Source organism: Mauremys mutica, chromosome 3 (genome assembly GCF_020497125.1).
Source record: "Mauremys mutica isolate MM-2020 ecotype Southern chromosome 3, ASM2049712v1, whole genome shotgun sequence".
Taxonomy (NCBI): Eukaryota; Metazoa; Chordata; order Testudines; family Geoemydidae; genus Mauremys; species Mauremys mutica.
In genome coordinates this window covers 24023957-24041668 of record NC_059074.1, presented here as the reverse complement: position 1 = coordinate 24041668, position 17712 = coordinate 24023957, and the positions used below count along the sequence as shown (strand labels likewise).

The following is a 17712-nucleotide window of genomic DNA, read 5'->3' as shown; positions in this document are numbered from 1 at the left end:
GCCCTCTGGGAATAGGACTGGGAATGTAGGATTGGAAGAGACCTCAACAGTTCATTTAGCCCAGTCCCCTGCACTGAAGCAGAACTAAGAACTATCTATACCATCACTGATAGGTGTTCTTAAAAACCTCCAATGACAGAGATTCCACAACTTTCCTAGCACTTTGTTCCAATGCTTAACTACCCTTACTAGGAATCTTTTTTGTAATGTCTAGCCTAAATCTCTCCTTCTGCAATTTAAGCCCATTACTTCTTGTCCTGTCCTCAGTGGATAACAACCTTTTACATACTTCAAGATTTATGTCCTCCCTCAGTCTTCTCTTCTCCAGATTAAACAAACCCAGTTTTTTCAATCTTTCCTCGTAGGTCATGTTTTCTAGACCTTTAATGCTTGTTGTTGCTCTCCTCTGGACTTCCTCTAACATATCCACATCTTTCCTGAAGTCTGGTACCCAGAACTGAACACAGTACTCCAGTGAGGCCTTATCAGTAAGGCTACGTTTTAGTCACAGGTATTTTAGGCACTGCCCCTGCAGCTCCCATTGGCCGCTGTGGTTCCCGGCCAATGGGAGCTGTGAAGCCAGCGCTCTGGGCGGAAGCAGCATTCAGAGCTGCCTGCCAATGCCTCCAACTAGCAGCTGAGCAAGAAGGATATTGCCGCTTCCGGGGAGCCCCCCAGCTTAGCACCGCCCAGAGTCCGCCTCACCCCGTCTGGTGCCCGAACCCCATGTCCCTCCCACACCCAACTCTGCTGGTGGGGGAGGGAGTGGGGGGTGTGTGCGGTGGCCTGAGACTGCTTCAGCAGTAGCCGGTGTGCCTGCCACAGGGGCTACCTGAGCTGCCCCTGAGCCAGGCGCACCAGCTGCTGCAGAAGTCACGGAGGTCATGCAAAGTCAGTTTGTCAAGATCATTTTGAACTCTAATCATGTCTTCCAGAACACTTGCAATCCCTCCCAGCTTGCTATAGTCCACAAACTTTATAAGTGTACTCTCTTTGCCATTATCCAAATCATTTATGAAAATATTGAATAGAACCAGGCCAGATCCCTTCTAGCTTGACTGTGAGCCACTGATAAATACTCTCTGGGAATGGTTTGCCAACCAGCAGTGCACCCACCTTATAGTAGATAAATCTAGGCTATATTTCCCTAGTTTGCTTATGAGAAGGTCATGGGACACAGTAACAAGCGCCTTACTAAAATCGAAATATACCACATCTACCCTTTTCCCCTATCCACAAGGCTTGTTAACCTGTCAAAGAAGACTATTAGGTTGGTTTGATATGATTTATTCTTCACAAATCCACGATCACTGTTTCTTATCACCTTATCTTCTAGGTGCTTACAAGCTGATTGCTTAATTATTTGCTCCATTATCTTTCTGGGTACCGAAGTTAAGATGTCTGGTCTATAAGGTCATGTCCACAGTACAATCTTAAATTGACCTATATTAGGTCAACTTACAGCCACTGCAGAAATGACTGCAGTAGCTGATGTCCATACCACCTTCCTTCTGTCGGTGGTGTGCATCCTCAACAGGAGCACTTCCACTGACTGAAGAGGGGCAGTGGAGGGGGGGAGGGGGCTGCGAGCCAGGGCTCTCAGTTCTGCGCAGCTCCCTACTGGGAGCCCAGCTGCCCCCTGGTGCTTCTCGCCTCCACGTTCCCAGCCAGGAGCAGCGGAGCAGCTGCCCGTGGCTTCTTGCCTCCAGCAAGTAGATCTGCGCCCTAAGTCCAATTGGCTGCTGTGCTCCCAGCGGGGAGTGGGGAGCCGGGAGCCTGGGTGGCAGCCTGGCTTGGAGCAGAGACCTGGCAGCAACCCAACACAGGAGCCCGGAGCCAGCTTTCTTGTCAATTTCACAACTCTGGCAGAGCCAGGAAATTGACAAGAATGACAGCCAACAACCAATGTAAGGAACACAGTGTCTACAAAGTCACTGTGTCACCCTGACTACACCAACATAAGCCCTATGCCTCTTGTGGAGGTGGAATTATTATGTTGCTGTAGTAGGGCACTTACATCAGAAGGAGCAAGGCAGTAGTGTAGACACTGACAGTTAGGTAGACAAACTGCCTTTTGTGGATCTAACTCTGTAATGTAGACCAAGCCTTAATCACAAATTGTCCTTATTCTGCATTTTATAGCTAGGTACTGTATTTGCCTTTGTCCAGTCCTCTGGGATCTCTCCCATCTTCCACAAGTTCTCTTTTCATAGAATCATAGATGATTAGGGTTGGAAGAGACCTCAGGAGGTCATCTAGTCCAACCCCCTGCTCAAAGCAGGACCAATACCAACTAAATCATCCCAGCCAGGGCTTTGTCAAGCCAGGCCTTAAAAACCTCTAAGGATGGAGATTTCACCACCTCCCTAGGTAACCCATTCCAATGCTTCACTGGAATGTTCAAATTCCTGAACTTGAAGACATCTAACTTGTCTAAGGGCTTGTCTACACTTAAAACACTACTGTAGTGCAGCTGCACTGCTGCAGCTATGTCACTGCAGTGCTTCAATGAAGATGCTACCTATTCCAACAGGAGAGATTCTCCCATCGGCATAGGCACGCCACCTTCCTGAGAGGCAATAGCTAGGTAGACGGGAAAATTCTTCCGTGGACATAGCAATGTCTACACTGGGGGTTAGGTCAGCTTAATTGTGTTGCTCAGGTGTGTGGATTTTTCACACCCCAGAACAATGTAGTTATAGCAACCTAATTTCCTAGTGTAGACCAAGCCTATGTAATTCTTAACTTTTTTTTTTTTAGCCTCAGATTCTACCCCATTTAAACTGACATTCACTATGTTAGTTGTCCAATCACTGCTAACCTTTTTGGTGAAAACAAACAAAAAAAGGCATTTTCTGTTATTGTCTTTCCCTCCAAATTTGAGTAATGGGCCTGCCTGACCCCTGGTCTTGTTTCTAATGTAGTTGTAAAATGTTTTCTTGTTACTCTTTATGTCCCTACCTAGTTTAATGCCATTTTGTGCCTTAGCCTTTCTAATTTTGTTCCTACATAGTTGTGATGCTTTTTTTATATTCATCCTTTGTAATCTGAGCTAGTTTCCACTTTCTTTATGACTCTTGAGTTTCAGGTCATTGAAGATCTCCTGGTTAAAACAGGGTGGTCTCTTAACATACTTCCTATTTTTCCTACGCACTGGGATAGTTTGCTCTTGTGCCTTAATAATGCCTCTTTTAAAAACTGGAACTCTCCGGAAATCTTTTTTCCTTTAGATTTGCCTCCCAAACACACAGGAAACATAATAAATCAAAGAAATATCCCAAATCCTGCAATCTTACAAGACTTGGACAGGCCAAAATAACCAAGTGATTATTAAAGCATTAAAAATAACTCTCCCACAATAACCCTATAATTTCTTACAAAAATAAAGAGCACCTTCCTTCATCCCTCCCAAATATAAAGAATCAGTAAAAGTCTGGGAATATGGAATCAGAGAGAAGACAAAAAGGCAAGGCCAGCAATGAAAAGGACAACCATTGCAATTTAGGATGATCAAATGATTTTATCTTAGCTAAATGGCCACGTATTTTCAATTTGTTTTAATAATTTCTTAGGGATTATCTGAAGCGAAAAGATAGATATACCCCATCAGAGAAGGGAAAGAGTGCCCTTTAAGAGTGAGACATGATGGGAAACCTCTCTCTGATATAAAGAAAAAAGGAGCTCAGCCTGAGGAAGTTTTGATAGAGGCAGGACCTATAGGAATTGAAGATGTAGCCCATCTGAGAAAACAACTGGTGTTTTTCCTTCCTTTGTTAAATATGTTTTTAATTATGTTCTAAGAAATAACAACTGTTTGGAAAGTGCACTTGGTTGGTTAGCGCATTCTATGCCAGGAATTAAATAATACCATCAGGGGAACGTGAATTGTTACATAAATAGTATTGTAAATTTTCAAGTCTATGCAATATTCTTTTACTGTGTGTCACCATATATAGCAATGGTCTCAGTGAGCTAAGGGGTAAGTTGTGAAAGCCCAGGAACCACCAAAATTGTAAATACTGCTACTTCTACTGATAACAATGGTGAGATTACCAATAACAGACAGTGCCCAAAATGTATTCCAGACATTTTTAAAAGGAAAATTCTGCAACTATCAATCTTATATTTGGTAGATACAATCTCCAGATTAGGTAATCACTGCTATCCAAATAACTGACAAATCATTCTAAACAGTATCAAAAACTCAAAAACTGTAGCAATAATTCAAGGTTTTAACATTAAAAGAAATAATTAAATCTTGCTATTGTTAGAGAAACTTCCACTCAATTTATGTTATATAATAGTAGATACAAGACCTCCCACATTCATTATTTTTTCTAGTGGCAAGGAATATTAACTGCTTGTCATACAATTCTCAGCCTTGTGGCCACTTGTTACTGTTGTTAATAGTACTTAAAAGGAAAGATACTGGGGACTGGATGCTGTAGTAGACTGATAATGGGATACTAAGCCTTTCAACTCAAGGTCATGGGTTCAAATCTGACCCAAGTCAATAATGACTTTCAATCACTACCATCTGATAGTTGTTCAGTGGCCAGTGTGAACAGCTACTTCCCATTAGGAAGGTACTGATATAATCAGAAGGGCACACCAAAGTCATGAAAAGAAGTAATAAAATGTGCTACATATTAAAGGAAGAAATGTAGCTTTGAACTAGCAATCTTTAACATTGCTACTAAATATATTGTCAATAGTCTCCATATGTTTTCTGCATTAATAAAGTAGAAAATAATTATGAAAGGGTAATTAAATCCAAATGAGCAGCTAAGAATCTGTATCTTTATGCAAGCACAACTGTGCCCACAAAGACTCAGTTTTGCAAGGGAAAGAAATGCAGCTTACACACAGAGTTCTTAGAACTCAGTTTTCAAAATATCACTTATTCCTTCATCTAACATCTCTAACCCAGGTCTGGAAATACATACATCCTGGGATGCAACCCGAAAATGTTTTTTCAGTGTTTCATACATACCAATTATAGTTATAAGTAAAACAAATAAATATAAAAAGTCATAGGCATGTGTTCCAGTTGTTACAAATTTCCCACAGAACAAACTAGGCAGCACTTCCTCTGAGGCTGGTTAGAACTTTTTTCCAATGTGAATTTCCAGAACTTCTTCCAGCAAATTTACAATGAACTATCTGGAGTCTTTTCCTAGCAGACATAGATCATTCTCCAGAGGCTTTTTACAGCAGAGTGAAACACTGTCTTTAATTATAGTTGCAATATGTTCTTCTGAAGATTTCATGTTATGCTCTTTCATCTTGTCAGCTTTATTTTACAGTCTATTTAAATGCTAGTTAACAAAAACTTGAATGGTTAACATAAATAAGCAATCTTTTCAATTCATTACTTCAATCATCCCTCTCCACTATTATGTTACCTTTAAAATTGAATAGCAAGGAATATTCTTTGTTCAGATCACAGTTTTTTCAGAATGCTGACAGCATATATTTGCTACCAGATAACATCAGATAAAACAGGAAAGCAATGCTTTGCTAAATTCTTAGCCAGGAGCCCAGTTTGTACTGCTGTGTTTGTCATCTTGAAAAGTCATATACAAAACATAGTGTAAAGATTTTATAGGCACTGTTTAACTGTACCTAAACATAAATGTCAGTCTACTTGCCTTTTAATAAGTATATTGCCGGTTTTATAATAATATTATTTTTTAACTTTACACAGGAAAACAAATGTAATATAATTGCACCGAATAAAGTTATTCTTAATGTCAGATTTTCCCCAGAAGGTGAAATGGTTGAAGCAAATCTTTACAAATGAACCAATAGTCACGTACACTATTCAAATGTGATAGAAGTCTACACAGACTTCAGGGCAGGGGCGGCTCTAGGAATTTTGCCGCCCCAAGCAGGGCGGCACGCCGCGGGGGGCACTCTGGCGGTCGCCGGTCCCGCGGCTCCGGTGGACCTCCCGCAGGCATGCCCGCGGATGCTCCACCGAAGCCACGGGACCAGCGGACCCTTCGCAGGCACACCTGCGGGAGGTCCACCGGAGCCGCCTGCCGCCCTCCCGGCGACCGGCAGAGCGCCCCCCGCGGCATGCCGCCCCAAGCACGCGCTTGGCGCGCTGGGGTCTGGAGCCGGCCCTGCTTCAGTGAGAGTGGGATCTTTCAAGTCTCCCAGACATATTGGTTTCAGCTATATAGCACTTACAGGGATAAAGCTAAGGCCCTTTTCACGCTACTACTTTTAAATGCAATTTTGTGACCAATTACAAATAGGACAGTTCAGTTTCTGTTCGCATAGCAGTATTTCTGCCATCACAACCACGTTTACACTCACTGCCCAATGGTATTTGTATAAGTGCATTCTGGGAAAATCTAGGAAGCTCTCTCATCATGTCTCCAGCACAGGACAGGAAGCCAAAGGAAACAGCTTCTGTGATGCTGGCAGACTAGGTAACAACTCATGCCCAGGCCCCTAGGCACTGACGAACGCATAACTGGAAACCAGTCTGGCTCACCTGTCAGCCTTGTTAAAACGGATGTTAAGTTAATAAGAATGTGTTTATTGTTTAAACTTGATAAAATGCTTGTAGGATGTTGCATGTACTGATCTCACTCATAACATCTGTAGCCCATGGTATAAAGTCATATTGAGTGTTTGCATTGTAAACCGCTGTAACTGTGCAACTCACCAAACAAGAAAGAAGCATTAATTAGTGTAAAGTGCTGGTCCTGCACACAAGACGACCCACTGAAACCAAATGAGCCATTGAAAGACATCAAAGGACAAAGCCTTTGTTGACTGCCCCCCTTCCCTCACCCAACATCCCTAGAGAGCAGACTGGCACCGACACCTGTTCTATCAGCTTGAACGCTGCGGGATAGGAATAAAAATGTCTGACCAGAAGGAAATAGAAGTAGAATTTGGAGAGGGCAAAATTTCTAAGCATAAGAAAGGGATCCCCAAGCTGCTTAGCTTGGATTATCTCTAAAGGACATATAGAGCTTCCATATGACAGCAGTTTCTGTTACCTTTTGAAATCTAAAACTGTAACTCATTTGTGTTGTAAGTTTACCTGCTTTAACCTTGTAAATATTTCTTTTCCTTAGTTAATAAATCTTTAGTTAGTTTATTATAGAATTGGCTACAAGCGTTGTCTTTGGTGTGTGATCTGAGGTACAAGTGACTGGTCCTTTGGGACTGGGAGTAACCTGAATATTGTTGTGATTTTTGGTGTAAGGGACCATCTATATAATAAAGTCAAGCCTCCCTAGGTATCAAGATAGATCAGAATACCCAAGGAGACTGCGATTCTGCGTGAAGGCTGTTCTAGTGCTTGGTTGATTAAATCTACACACAATCAGTTTGGGGGTTGTGCCCTGTTGTGAGACGCTCTAGACAGCTTGACAGACACAAAAACAGCATCATCAGCATGTGATCTAATACTCTCTGGGATGCTCTGGCACAGACAGTTGGTAAGAAGGAGAACCAACCAAACTGGTTTTACACAAACATGGTTGGAGAGCCCTGTCTGAGCTGTAAAAAAAAAAACAACAACAATGTACAGAACTGATTATTGGGTTCCAGCCAAGGTTTTTGATAAGGGTGAATACTCTTAGCTGCAATGATTATTGATAGAGTTTTAACTATGTGATGGGACCCAGCCAGGGTCTCCCACAGTCAGCCACCTGGCTAACAAAATTGCAGAGAAAGCCTAATATTGTGGGATCTGCAATTTCTGCAATAATCGCAAATTAAGTAGGGCCTTAGTGATGGGCAGATACAAACCATGTTTTCAATCAACTATCCTGGTGACTGGTTACAAACTTTAGGTCAGGTCTTCATTACAGACTTATACAATTACACTACTCAAGGATGTGAAGAATCCACACCCCTGAGCAACATAGCCAGAGCCATCCCTAGGATATGGGAAATCAGGGCAGCTGCCCCGGACCCCATGCTTTGGGGGGCCCCCACGGCAGCTGCCCTGAATCGCCGTACCCTAGAGATGGCTCTGTGTGCATGTCGTGCAGGGGGCGCAAGGCTGGCCCAGGGGGGTGGGGAGGTTAACTTTGCAGTCATATGCTGCATCTACAGAGGAAAGATTCAGATCCATAATTTTCCACCAGTGCTGCTTCACCAGTGGTAGCAGTAGTGGAAATGGTAGGGCAGACAAGGCTAGGGTGACTATCAATGAAAGCTGGTCCCGTCAGGTAAAGTTTAACTAAATAACAATAGACACACTTGAGCCCTGTCTCAACTGTAACTTCCACCCTTGCTACAACTAGTGGTGCTTTACTGGTGGTGAAATTTTTCAGTGTAAATCAAGTCAAATATGCTAAGGATGGGTTACATTTTTAAAATAAAAGCATGGATTTTTCTGAAACTGATGGATAAGTTCTTTCCCTCCCCCACCCCTGCCTCCAAAAAAGGAAGTTTCCTGCTCCCCTGCTAGCCCTGACGGAAGCGCTAATCACAAACACTAGCAAATTCTCATCTAAGAAGTCATGAAAAATTTAAGAAACTCATTTAGAAACAGATTTATCAAAGTGTCTTAAAGTGCAGTAATGATTAGAAAAAGAGTGCCTGTGGAAATGACACTGATATAGTGTGTATTTATTTCCCATTAATACCTTCCATATTATATTTGAGCAGTTTAGAAATCAAAACATTTTGGACTGTCAGAACTCCAAGCTTAATCTGGCATGCAAAAATTAAGCTGCATTCTTTTCACTCTGCACAAAATCAGATAATCAAAACTTAGTTATTTTGTTGATGACACATAACACAGAAAAGAAAATAGCTTGCTCTACTAGCTGTGCATTAATGACTGAAATAAAAGGTATGTTTGGTGAGAAGCCTGTATGGTGAATACATACACAAAGGGAGTGGATATATGCAATAACAAGTTACCATTTCTACAGGTATATTTTCTGATAATAACCATGTTTTAAGATTTTCCAGTAAATCAAGTGCTACATTACTACCTACCTTGTAATCTGGCCGAATGTTTGCAAAATATATAAAAGAATCAACAGCTAACCCAATCTTCAGTCCACCTCCCTCCCAGGACAATGCTGACATCTGCTTGCCAGGAACTTTCAGTGTACGCAAATGCTAAAAAAAAGAGAATATTTAAAATATACACAGAGTTGCCAGCACTACCGCATCATTAGAGACAAATGGTTAGACATCTGAGGCTAAATCCCACTCTCACTTACACCAGCAATACTCCATAGTTACAGTGATCACAGAATTTGGCTCTTGTACTCTTAAACAGATCATAAAAAGAAATAAATTTAATTTGCATTACCACAAAGTATTATTTTGCCTTCACTGCACTGTTATTTTGTCAGAAAGAGAAACCCACAAAATTTGCAATATGTTACTCACGCATAACTCAAACTCACAAAACTAAATATTAAAGCACGAATGAAAGCATACGTGTATCTTCTTTCAGTCCACAAGTATATGCTATTTGAGCCACTTCTAAAATAAATAACGTCCCATTAATAATTCAGTATTGACATTTGACATTTCTCAAGAATTTGGTTTATCCTGACATTATAATCCTATTTATCACAGCAGTCAATTGAGATGTTACTTCCAAGCACAATTGCTAGAACAAAAAGATGACAAATTTAGTAATTTGTCTTGATTTTTATAATATTCCCATCACAGGTATACGTACAATCAATTTTGTATAAAAATTCTAACATACACACACAATTATACTGACATCAATAATAAATCCTTTCCAACCTTGTTAACTCTTTCCCTTCCTCACCCCTATCCCATCTATAAAAACCAGAGGGGGGAAAAAGAAAGTTAAATGTCCAGTTATGTCTTTTAATTATTACATAGAAATAAATCATATAATTTATAACAGATGGTAAATTAATTCCCATTTTGCAACACTGTTTGAAGTTATAACCAGTAAACCTCTTGACATTCACAAGATGCCACGTTTGATATCCATATGATTCTACCCCAGTCCTGCAGACACGTATGCAGGTAAAAAAATTTACACACAACTAGTTCTATTCTCTATATAAAGTTACTCATGTCTGTACATCTACTCCTGTTTGTAAGTTTTTGAATAATCAGGGCTCTAGTATGCTTTCATTTTATGTTATGGCTTCTGTTGAACAGATTGCCAACACATCTGACCCTGATTTTCATGCCTCAGCCTGGCCTACTTTTCGAGGGCATAACTTAGTGCCCAAATTAACTGAAGGTGCAAATTTTACTATGTATATGACTGAAGTGTCCGACGGAGGATGTAATACAAGTACTTAACTATGTAAGTCCAAAATATATTGCGGACATAAATTACACTCACAAAAAGAGAGGACATTTCCTGAAAACTTGAGCCATTATCTGTGAGTATTTGAATTAGTCCAACACAATTTTCCAGACACCTCAAAATTAGAATGTTTACTTATGAATATTTCTGCATTAATCTAGAATGCTGGATTCAGTCATGAGACTTCAGTAATGAGACTAGCAGGCTTAGACGTCAGTTAAATTGTCCCAAAGATTTGGGCACTAAATATTCTAAGGTGTGGAACAACCCTCCTCCAGAAATCAGGATGACATTGGATCTTATCAATTTCAGAACAAAATGTAAGACACATCTCTCCTTGTTATAAACTTATCAAAACTATCTTCAGAACTGGTTTGGCCTTCCTTCCCTATAAGAACTAGAAATTTCCTCATATGCAAATTACCTCTACTTTATATAATTTTGTTGATGCTCAGATATCACAATGGCTAATATCTCTATGTCTAACCTACTGTGAGAGCAGCATCACCAACAAAAAAATATAAAAAAACCCATAATTTAGGAGGAGGAGACTGGGTGGGTGGCCTGGCCTTAAGCTCTAGCTAATCAAAGGCCTTTACTTGAGAGGGGGGGGAAACAAGATCAGGTATAAAAGACTTTTGGGCCAGATTTCTAAAAGTATCAGTTAAGCACCTAAATACCTTTAAAAATCTGTTTCTTTGACAAAACTATGCCCCCAACAGATATATGAGGGTTAAATACAATTTATTACTGCTTCCAGAAGCTTCTGGGGCAATGGGCTTCAGAAATGTCAGGTACTACTTACTGAGTTTTACTGAATTTAGCTCATAAAAATATAGTTTCAGCACAGTATACTAATACTATGCAGTAATAAATACACACAATGAACTTCTCGAATCATGATGTTTGATAAGTACACTACCCATGCAATTAGTAGACAAATTCCCTACAAAAATAGTATTTAGAAGACCTCAATATACTCTTAATATATTCAAACTACAGTGCATTTCTGAAACACTGATCATAGTTTGGGTAATCACCATACAAACAAAATGTATACCAAGGTTGGTTGTTGGGGCTTTTTAAACAGTGTGCATTTTACTGTAGTAGGATGTTAAATATATTAAATATTTTACCTCACCAAATGGAGTGTAGAACTGCACAAGATTTACATCTTTATCCTGAGTAGTTGCTTTTTGGAAGCCTGCCACAGCCAACACACTTCCACAGTGGTTCCACTGGATACTCACTACATTCATACCAGTGTCAATCAAAACAGGGTCTAGTTTTTAGAAATAAAAAAGAAAAAAAAATGTAAAAAGTGTAAATACTAATTTTGGACAAGAATGGCTCAGTGTTCAGTATCCCACACCTGAGCAAAAAGGCCATCAGTTCAAGTTTTAGGTACAGCTAAGTTTAAGTTATTCTAGCTGTTATAACTAAAGGGTCACACACTGTTACTTCTGTAGGCCAAGTGCATTGCATACACCAACATACTCCTTGCATTTGTCTATTCCCCCCACAAGCTCCCTGTGTGCCACCTTCCCATTCTCTTCTATTTCAGAGACTCCCTAGCACACCTATCCTCATGCCAGGAGCTCTGTGTGCTACTCCATTACCCCGTCCACCACATGCCAGGGCAGGGGTCTTGTGTGCTCCCCCACTGAAGTCCCCCTGGCATATGGCAGAAGGCATACGTTCCCCCATCCCTCCACATGCCAGTTATGCTGTGTCCCACCACGTTCTCCTCACTGCATGTCATTGTCTCCATTTCCCTCCCACGGCAAGGGCACTGTGTGCCCGTTTGCTCCCCCAATAACCCGTTCTTTACCATGGCCAGAGGTCTGTGTGCCCCCCATAGCAAGGTCTCCTATTTTCCCACTATGCCAGGAGTTCTGTGAGAGCCTCCCATTCCCACCACCATTTCTTTTCTTTCTGTCTGGGGCCGTCAACTGATTCTTTGATCTATAGAAAATCAGAGGTGGTTGAAGCTGCTGGGTCAGCCAAGCAGATGTCAGGGTCTCCATGTGTTCCCCATTTCCCCCTTATGATTTTCACCAAAAATCAGTAAGGTTCTGACTGTTGATGCCTTGAACATTTCCTGGAATTTTGGAATTGATGAGATGAAGCATTCAAAAGTTATGGCATTACAGACAAACAGAGATTTTTCTTCAAGTTCAGAATAAGACCTCACTTTGCTTAGCTAAAAAGAAAATTGTACTTACTTTGGTCATTCTCATGTCTCATTATCTGGCATCTTCCATTGTCAAAACAGATAGCAAGGCAAGGGCAATCTTGCTCAGTATAGCCCTCTGTACCAGGGTACCAATGTATTCCAGCAATACTGAATGCTCCAGTTACATTCACCAAACAATTCAGTTTCATTTTCATCTAGAGATGGAATTGTTTAATCATTTAACAGATCTATCACATATTTGACTAAGCTAGCCATAAATGCAACGTATATTTATACCAACATTTTACAAATTATTAGAGCTGGGTGGGAAATGGTTTTCTCATCCCAGGAAAATTTTCAAGATTTCAAAAAGATTTCCCCATTCTGATTCAGGACAAAAACTCAAAATTTTGAAAATCTGAAAAAAATAATTGGTTCAGGTCAACTGATACTGATTTTGTTTTGATAGTTTCAAAATGTTTAATTTAGATTGCAATCTTTTAAAAATTATTAATTTTAACTATAAATTAACTTAAACTTCAAAGTCATTTTGAACTAAATAAAGAAAATTTTCATTTTGAAATGTCAATAAGAGACATTTTGACAATTTCAAACACATTTTCCCCCCCAAATTTACTTCTAAACTGGAAATTTGTCAAAACTCACCCTGACCCTTTCCTGATGAAAGCTTTGGTTTAGATGAATCAGCATTTTTCAACAGAAAATTTTCCAATCAGCTCTACAAAAGGCCCCCGTTTATTTAAAGTTTGCAGATGTTACGTCTTATAAAATAGAAATGTATTTCCAAAGTAATTCAAGAGAGAACTGGAAAAAGCTAAGATTTTTATATATTTGTAATACACTATTACAGTATGTTTTCAAGAGTCACCCGGGCTCACCCTTCCCCCATACTCTCAACAACATGAACTTTGGGTAATAAACAGTAAATGTACAAGAAAAAGACTCAAAACATCTGGAATTGTTTAATGCCTTTTCTACACTAGCAAAAAGCTACACTGATTTTGAAAATGGTTTAGAGCATACTCCACATTATTGCTCCATGAACAATATGGGAGGCCTTGTTTGAGTAACAGATGCTAAATAATGCTAACCAGAACCATGTTTGAGACTAGATCGCAGCTGGATTTGAACACAGTTCTCCAAAATTGTTATCACAGAGTTTTAAAATTGCACAGTGAAGACACAAAGAATGTTACCCACTTTTAAACACTCACAAATGGTAATAGGGCTAGAGATTGAGAAGGGGTAGTAGATGTTTACCAATCCCTTCTTTCAAGGCTACTGCTTTTTCATCTATTTGCATCTGACCTCTTGTAGTTATATTCCTTTTATTTCATTTTTCTTTTTAAAAAATTGATATTTTTTTTTCTACAGAAGAATTATTTTAAGTCTTTTTGGACTTTTTTTTTAAAAATGGCCTCTTCTCTTAATTGATACACCCACTTAATTATGGCAATAGGCTGTCCATCAGGATGGACAATTAGAGGATTTTTCTGTACTGGGTTGTTGCCTAAAATACAATGGTACACATTCCAAGCATACCAAAAAAATGAAGTCTATGTTTTTGTAAAGTTGGCGCTTTGCTACTGTTAAGAATTTTCAAACAGTTATTCCTGAACTCCACATAACTGGAAGATCAACCTAAACAATGGCAAGTAAACTACACACATAGACAGAAACATAAAGCAATAGTATACATATTTATTTTCCTTCAAGGACTTGCTGATGAGATATAATTCTTTTAAGAGCTCTAATTTAATATACTAAAATTCTGTCTCACTGCTAGACAGCATGGTGGAAAAATGAAGCCTTGTTTGATGCCTAAGATATGTTAATATTAGTACCAATGATGCATTAGCTTCATTTCACTTACCTAGCATGTACATATATGTTTTCAAATTTCTCTTTTAAATATTGGATTGCAAGGCAAAGAATGTTTTAATTGATGTTATGTTAATTTAGCTGCTCAAATGATGGTGTATTTAAACTTTATCAGAATATTTACATTAGAAAACTTGATAATGTAAAAACCTGCATAAAATCAGAATAAGAAGTCTTCACGTAGGACCTTGTGTAATTCTGAAGATTCAAAACCATCAAATTAAAAAAAGATTATAGCTACTACTTGTAAAGTATGTCTGTTTTAACTTGTGATCTACAGTTTTATATTCAAAATTAAATAGTTGACACATACTATACAGTACATAACTCTGAACTTACAATAAAATTCCCTTGGTTGTCATAAATATGAATTTCTCCGTTTGCCATTCCAAAGAGTAGAATTTTGCTATCTGAGGACCATGCTACATGGCACAGTTGTGAACCTTTCAAATCTTTCCCCCAAATACGATTACCTGTAACAGAAAATTATGAAACTTAAGAAACAGACCTGAGAATTGAAAAGATGATGCAAGTTACTCAGATGCAAAAAACTACATAAACAGATAAAGAAATTCAAAGTTACAATTTCCACAATAACTAACTCAGTGATGTCTATATTGAGGCAGAAAGTTCTGTAGTCTATTACTGTGGGAAACATAACCTTGTATTTCTCAAGTTTTGCAAAAGTAAAATCTCAGACATAATGACATACCAAACAGAGAGAGTTTGGCTGTATTTTTTTTTAAATAAAGAAAAATAAACAGTGAGAAATATGCATGTCATGCCTTTAATTTCAATTACATGGGATTATGCAGTCGCATAACCTACTTTTTGATTATTTCAGTATATGAATATCCAGATACGATACATGCATATGGAAAACTATTCACAGTACAGGTTTCAATTAGTAAGGAAAACAAAGAGTTTGGCACATGCTATTTTCGCACTTTATCAATTCTTTACTTCTCAACCAATTTTTCCAGAACTTAGCAAAACATTCATTTCTCAATTATTATAACTGTGCAAAATTTGATCTTTTCAAATTAAACCATTCAGATTATCTAGGCACACAAAAAGAGAGTGTGTAAAAAGTATGGAAAAAACATCATTTTTCCATATTCAGATAACTTAAGCTGAATGGAATGTTATCAGACTTCAAAAAGAAAAGTCACCACTGGCTTGAGAACAAGGAACAGACATTTTTTCATCAAGGATAATCTTTTTCTAGAAAAAAGTTACAAGTGCCTGAAAATAAGTTCTTAGAATAAATATGTTTTCAGAACCACAGCTATATCATCACTCTTGCCATACATGGAAAACCAGACATTCACTCCAATTGGAGGATCTTAATTTGGCTTATGCAAGTTTTCTAAACAGAATTAACGAGTGAAAGCTATCCAAATCACCAGGACAGCATATTAGTTAACAAAACAGATAATCCAGCCTGTGATAAACCCACAATGACAGCCTCCATAACCTACTTTTTAAATTTTCAAACAATCATCTTAGTGCTTTCTTCTATGCTGCCCCTTAGCTTGGGAGGAACACCACACAGACATCTGCAAAACTAATGCATTATCCTTCTTCAAATCCCTCCTTTAAAACCTCCTTTGCTCTGATGACTACAAAAAGCTTGGCAACAGTTAGGCAGCTGGTGTGCTGAAACCACTGCCTATCATGGTGACCAATACAGTCTCATCTGTCTGTAACCATCTGTTGTCTCTAGTCTTACATTTAGCTTGTAAGCTGATCGGAGCAGAGTCCATATTTTTTGATCTGTGGTTGTACAGCATGTAGCACATTGGGGTCCTGGTACACAATTAGGATTCATAGGTGCTATGGTAATACAAATAATAAATAATAATAGTAACATCTTTACCATCCACTGAACCAACAATCACAGCCCCATCTTCGTACACAATACAAATCTTTTGTCCATCAGCATTCCAGCTCATACTTCGAACAACAGATTTATTTCTATTGTTGATCATCTCCTCATACCAAGCACCTGTTATCAGAGAATAGATTTCAGTTGTACCTTTCACTTTTCAATCCTTTCAGTGAACTGTGTTTATTAGAACTAACCCAAGATATACTCAGATGTGGCTAATCATTAAATGTCACATTACAAAAAACTGCAAATAGCATGATAATGACATTCACAAAGGATAGTAACTTTGAGAAGTGTTACAAATGCAAGAAAGAAGAATGAATGAATACAAAGGAATATAGAGAGGTTATAAATATTATCAGGAAATAAAATTAGATTTTGTTTATCTGAAATACAGATATTCAGCAAACGGGAGAAACTTGTGAAACTGTAATGAAGAACAAGACCTGAGGTGAGACTTGACAGAAAATTAGGTATGACTTTGCTATGTGATATGGCAACAAAAAAAGGCCGATGTAGCATTGGGCCGCACACAGAGAGGTGATGTAAAACAGAAAAGAGAGGCTATGGTTCCCTTTCTGTAAAACATTTGCAAGGCAGCTCTTGGAAACTACATAGGCACATATAAGCCACCAATCACTTCAGTGTCCACTGTGTTGAGGCGTAAGCAGCTCAGTTCCAAAAAGATATTGACACACAGAATGAAGTTCAGAGAACAGGTGTTGGAGGGCTTGACTTGTTAAGATGTACAGGTTGGCCAAATGACAACAACAGGAAGTGTAAAGGCATCATTACAAAACAACAAATATTAGAAAGTGCAGACACCAAGGACGGACAATTAGTAAGGGCAGTCCAAAGAAGTAAAGTGATCAAGTTAAGAAAAGAGAAAATGTAGGAGGTCTTTTTAAAATAATTGTGAATAACTAAAAATTTACCTATTAGATTATGGAAAAGTTTTCCAAGGGAAGTAGTGAAAACTCTACTCTTTAAGAAATTTAATAGACAATACATAAACAACATACTATAGGAAACAATTTTCTTTGACAGGGTAATGAACTAAATGACCTAATGAGTATTTTCTGGCACTGATATACATGATTCTGCTATACTAGTAAAATTAATTCTAAGCAAAGTAAACCACCTGATTTGACACATCCAAGATAGAGAACTGAAGTGCCTTTCTACTTCTCTAGTAATTTGACAAAGGACTCTGTTCTTTAACAAAGATATTTTCTCTCTTTCTCTCCCAATATATATGTGTTCATTGGTTTGTTTTGATACGGTTGCTTGTGATAATTGGTGGACTCCTACAACTGATGTATTTTTAAATTGTGGTGATGCATATGTTTTTAACAGCTCAAATATTAAATACAGAAGATGAATACTATAAATTATACACTACGTAGTTATGACAATGCAATAAATTCATGGAATAATTCTAGATTCTGT

At 38.6% G+C, this 17712-nt stretch overlaps 1 protein-coding gene across 2 annotated transcripts in view; it reads right to left on the bottom strand.

Annotated features, from left to right (window-relative positions):
• WDR35 (WD repeat domain 35) overlaps positions 1–17712 on the bottom strand; it is an 84476-nt gene that overhangs the window by 53033 nt on the left and 13731 nt on the right. For both annotated transcript variants that reach the window (XM_045011263.1, XM_045011264.1), the window contains 5 exons: positions 16252–16380; positions 14712–14845; positions 12520–12685; positions 11431–11576; positions 8980–9105 (listed from right to left, as the gene is read on the bottom strand). In XM_045011263.1, coding sequence (XP_044867198.1) covers positions 8980–9105; positions 11431–11576; positions 12520–12685; positions 14712–14845; positions 16252–16380 — 701 coding nt within the window. The remainder of the gene's footprint in view (positions 1–8979; positions 9106–11430; positions 11577–12519; positions 12686–14711; positions 14846–16251; positions 16381–17712) is intronic.